Genomic DNA, 5,779 nt, shown 5'->3' on the forward strand with positions numbered 1-5,779 from the left:
GTGATTATGAGAATCAGGCAGAATTTTCAAACCACTTATAGACTTGGTGGTGATTGGGAAAGATAACAGTTGGCTGTTTTGGGGGCATTTCTAGCTGGCATGTGGAGGATGCTACACTGGTGTACAGCAGGAGGCTATGGCAGATTACAGATTGGGATGATGGAGTTTATTATATGATTGAGGTAGCAGATTGAATTAAAAAGGTAAAGGTCTTCAAAAAACTAAAATTATGAATTGTATGAACTTGAGCCTTGAAGAATATGCACAATGAAGGAAGGTGAGGAAGGATGGGAGCTAAGGAAGGAGTGACAGCCAACAAGAGGGAGAAATAAGGACTTACATGAGTAATCCTTGTTTTGGAGGCTTATTTTTACCTTTTTTATTTTAGATCTATCAATATGAGACTTGGTATAGAAGATATATAGACGCACTAAAATTTTTCTTCCAGTTACTGGAAGAAAAGTAAAACTTAGATGATGCACATGGAAATTGTGTCCATAGGAAACCAAACTATTACTGAATTTATCCTCCTTGGCTTCTATGACATCTCTGAGCTGCATCCACTATTCTTTATTGTGTTCACTGTCATCTATGCCTCCATCATCACAGGGAATATGCTGATAATCATGGCAGTGATTAGCTCCCAGAGGCTCCACAAACCCATGTATTTCTTTCTGGCTAATCTGTCCTTTCTGGAGATCCTCTACACCTCCACAGTGATGCCAAAAATGCTGGAGGGCTTCCTGCAAGAGGCAACCATCTCTGTGGCTGCTTGCTTGCTCCAGTTCTATGTCTTTGGCTCTCTAGCCACAGTTGAATCCTTTCTGCTGGCTGTCATGGCATATGATCGCTACCTGGCCATCTGCTACCCACTCCACTACCCGCTCCTGATGGGGCCCAGATGTTGTTTGGGGCTGGTGGTCACAGTCTGGTTCTCTGGATTCATGGTAGATGGACTGGTTGTAGCTCTGATGGCCCAGCTGAGATTCTGCGGCCCCAACCACATTGATCACTTTTACTGTGACTTCATGCCAGTGGTGGGCCTGGCTTGCTCAAATCCCAGAGTGGCCCAGGTGACGACATTCATTCTTTCTGTGGTCTGCCTCAGTGTTCCCTTTGGACTGATTCTGGCATCTTATACTTGGATCATGGTAGCAGTGCTAAGAGTTCCTGCTGGAACCAGTGGGAGAAAGGCTCTTTCCACATGCTCCTCTCACCTAGCTGTAGTGTCCACATTTTATGGAACTCTCATGGTCTTGTACACTGCACCCTCTGCTGTCCACTCCCACCTCCTCTCCAAGGTGTTTTCCTTGCTTTACACTGTGGTCACCCCCATCTTCAATCCTGTGATCTACACCCTGAAGAACAAAGAGGTTCATCAGGCACTACTGAGGATTTTCTATATTAAACAAACTGAAGCACTCGATTGAAGAAGGAAGGTAGTGAAGATTTTATTTTGAACTTTGGACACCTCCATTGGGAATTCTTCCAGGATTGATTGGAAAGGAAGAATTTTGTTCTATTCCAACATTTTCAAACTCTTCGGAACTTAAACTAAAATTAAGAATGGTAGGGCAAACATTTCCAAATGATAGTTTAAATAAATTATTTAGACTTTGATTAGTTAAAGTGTGTCATAAATATTTAATCTAGAAAAACAGATAAAAACAGCAATACCAAACCAACCAAATAACTTTCATTTATATTATTGTTGTATAACATTTCAAAATTTCTCCCTAAGTATATATATTGATAGTAAATTGATATATAAAACAAATTGGATCATGGAGTTTGTAATCTGATTTTCCACTAAACATATCATGAGCAACTTTTATAAGTGTCTACTTCTTTATTCTTCTGTGCTTTGTAGTACGGCTACACACAATTTGTTTAAATGAACTGTTGCTGGGAATTTTTAGTCATATGCAATTATTTCAATATATAAACATTGTATAGTAAAATTTTTAGGACTTAAGTTGCAAGGTTTAAGCATACATATATATTTTTAAAGTTTAAAGCTGAATTAATTTTTACTTATGTGTTTTGTAACTTTTTATTGTAGAAAATTTCAAACATACACAAAAGTAGAGAGAAAAGCATAGCGAATCCTCCTGTAGTCATCATCCAGCTTCGACATCATCATTTTGCTAATCTTGTTTTTATTACCTATAGCTCTTTTTTTTTGCTGAAAATCTTTAAAGCAAATTCTAGGTGTTGTGTTCATATTGTGTTGTGTAAGTTGTGTGTCTATATATTCCACATGTAAGTATTTAGTATGCTCTCTGATTGATAGACATTTTTAAAAGCTATGCCCACCATTACATTATGATACTCAGCACAATTATCAATATTTCCTTAATATCATCTAGATATAAAAGCCATATTCAGTTTCTCCATTGATTATTTAGATCTTAAATTAATTAATTAAATTAAGATCTAAGTGTTTAGAAAATATTTTTTTTATGTTTCTAATCCCTTTAATATGTAGCAGACTTCCTTTCTCTCTCTTTTTGTTTTCGTGCCATTGACTTATTGGAGAAATTGTTTTATAAATCTAGATTGGATTTATTTCTTACTCATAGTTTAACTTCTATCTCTCTCCCTCTATTTTTAATATAAATTGATAAAGAGAAACTTGATTGGATTTTAGCTAACTTTTTTTCAGCAAGGATATGCCAAGGTTTTTATATGTGTGTGTTTTTTGTATCACATCATGAAATACGCAATGTTTGGTTGCCCCACTTTCAGAGAGGCTATTAATATTTATGTTATTGCCAGTGAGTCCCCAATTAACCTTTCACCTACTATTTTTATCACATATTGATGGAAGTTGACAATTAATACAGACAGTGATTTAGTTCTTTGAACCTATTTCCCTTAATGTTTTGAATGTGTTCGTGCGTAGCTTTGTAAAGTATTTGTTGGCAGATTTCTACTTCTAGCCCATGTCAAATTCAGTTATTATTGTCTTCTTTTTTTTGACTTGAATGTTGATAAGATTTTCCCGTGTCTTTCTATGAGTAACATTTTTTAAAATTGAATACAAGTTATTATAAAGATTCCAGATTCTTTCGTCTTCTGAAGAACGTTGAGTTTTTTTTTCCTAGTAGGCATTTCAACTCAAGGAAGATCATCCTGAACGTAGGTAGGCTTGATCTTATGGTAGTGTGGATTTATGGAAAGTAGAGTGTTTTGCAATTCCCTCTTCAGTTTTTCTCTTTCTTATGAACATGGTCAGGGCTTAGTTTTGGGCAGTTAAGCCAGATCTAGGGTAGGTCTCATTCAAGTGTGTGTAAGGTTTGGCCTTTCAATGTCTCACCTGGTCACAGGGGTATTAGTGAGATGTTCGTGAGCTCTACTTACCTCAACTGGGCAGAAAGAACACTCTCCTGGTACTATTGCCCATTCTCAAGCCTGATCGCCCTCTAGTATCAGTTTCATTTCCATCCTGTAATGGCTTCTCATCCATCATGTGAACAGTCTAGCTGGCAGTCATAGCTCACAGATCCCTCCATCAGACATGCTCTTTCTACATGTAGCTCTTGACTCTCTGATTCCCTTTCCTGCAGCTTCAAGTGAGTGGCTTCAGATACTCCAAATTCACTATGATTTTTGTCCCTAAGGAGATAGCTGGATGATTGAACAGCTCACTTTTGTAAGCTCCTTTCCTCCAGGGATCACATCATGTATTACCTGCTCTCCACTGTCTGGAAACCATTTCTTTATATATTTTATAGTTAATTATGCTGGGGTAATTATTCCAGCACCAGTTATTCCATCTTGGTCTGAAGCAGAAGTGCTTCCATAATATTTAAAAAAATGGTTTTCTTATTAAAAAATACCTTATTAGGCTATTATAATAAACAGTGTTGATTCAGTGCCTGTAGCACAGTGGTTATGGCACCAGCCACATGCACTGGGGCTGGCAGGTTTGAGCCCGGCCTGGGCCAGATAAACTACAATGATGACAATTGCAACAAGAAAATAGCTCGGCATTGTGACGGGTGCCTGTAATCCCAGCTACTTGGGAGGCTGAGGCAAGTGAATTGCTTAAACCCAAAAGTTTGAGTTTGCTGTGAGCTGTGATGACATGACACTCTACCAAGGGTGATGTACTGAGACTCTGTCTCAAACAAACAAACAAACAAACAAACAAACAAAAAAAAAAAAAACCATGGTATACCTGAATCTAAAATCCTTAGTGGTGAAAGCTAATCATTCCCTTTAGTATGTCTCACAATGCCTTCTTTGTAGTAGATGCTTTATATATGTTTGGAGGTTTGGACTATCTTTTGTTAAATGTTGATAAGGAAAATGATGAGGGTAGGGCAAACTGAGGTGGTGTTGGTGGCCGTGGAAAGGTATGAGAAGTGCCTAGAGGCAGTTATTATCAAGTCTTTGCTCCAAAATCACAGGGTCACAATTGTGAATCTTTATACATGCACAAACAAAAGTAACACAACGCACAAGTCATATTTTTATTTTCTATTCAGAAGACATAATTCTGTTTATTTTACCTTACCTTGGGCCAAAGGTATTGTATTTATAGCAGTTAAAAATCTGTATTTTAAACAATTTTCAGCCTACAGACTCTCCAGGAAGGGAGTTCTTGCACTCCTCAAAAACCATCCTTATGAGGGAAATTTCTCTGTGTATCCATATTATTTCCCTTATTATTCCCATAGCAGCTAGAATTGGGTTTTGGTTTCTAAGCTCAGAAATTCCATAGTATATTTTACAGTAAATCCAAGGATTAATTTCATATTACATTTTAACCTGCTACTGGTTCCTTGATTATTGCTATCTTCACTGGTTTCCTGATTGCTTATTCGATTTTTAAAAACCCTATTACCTCCATAGCATTCAGAGTTTGGCTTCTCTTTGATATTTTGTTTTTCAGTGGCATCCAGTGTCCAGTTGAAGTAGGAACATTTAAAGAAAAAAAAAATTATTTGTATTCACTTTAACAGGGGGAATATGGTTTTAGGGCCTGAAATATATCAACTTAGATTATCTCTTCAATAATCATTCATTAAAAACAATTTTCTGAACACATGTTGTTGCATGTCATTAGATTAGAATTGGAAAGAAAATATTACCTTCTAGATGAAAAGCCTAGGCTAAGCAAAGTTTAGATACAGATGCTAAGCAGAGAATCTAATCTGATAATCTCAGGGGTACTCTTCCTGTGTCAGAGATGTGTTTAATCCATGCATGGAGTTATTCTCTTGAATAGAATTAATTGTCAGATGTTTAATCAGGCTATATACTTTACAATATATAATAACATGAACCATATAGGGCTGTACAAATAAACATACTACACACTTTCTGGTTTGATGTAGTACATGGTATATATGGAAAGACAAACTGAGCATATGGTGATTGAACTAGTTATGTGCATTATTTTTATAAAGCAATGAAATCTATCCTTTCTCTGTGTCACACTTTGATGGTCTACATTTGAAAGAAGAATTTATTCATTAAGAGCTGCACTGAGCACTTTATTATTTCAGAACAAAATTAACAAACTTATATAAGAAATAGTCTTTAATTCTATTACAAAACAAAGAGTATTTAAAAATATCCTCCTACTTTTAGCTAGCTTCCAATTCACACCATAGAATCTTACACTCCCCAGAAGCTCTAAACCATAGCACAGACACACAAATAATATATAAAATATTCTGAGAAGTTAAGGAGTAAAAATGGAAAAATGCGGTGGTATAGTGGGAGTGACTGTTCCCAAAGTACTTGGTTTTGAAATCTACGTGTATTT

The 5,779-nt window shown here is 36.3% G+C and overlaps 1 protein-coding gene across 1 annotated transcript; it reads left to right on the forward strand.

Moving 5' to 3' along the window:
• The first annotated feature begins 482 nt into the window (after positions 1-482).
• Positions 483-1,430, forward strand: LOC128593222 (olfactory receptor 11A1). Its single transcript, XM_053601052.1, has one exon. It carries the CDS (start codon positions 483-485, stop codon positions 1,428-1,430), a length of 948 nt encoding a protein of 315 aa, XP_053457027.1.
• The last annotated feature ends 4,349 nt before the right edge of the window (positions 1,431-5,779 follow it).

Source organism: Nycticebus coucang, chromosome 9, assembly GCF_027406575.1.
Source record: "Nycticebus coucang isolate mNycCou1 chromosome 9, mNycCou1.pri, whole genome shotgun sequence".
In the NCBI taxonomy this organism is placed as follows: domain Eukaryota; kingdom Metazoa; phylum Chordata; class Mammalia; order Primates; family Lorisidae; genus Nycticebus; species Nycticebus coucang.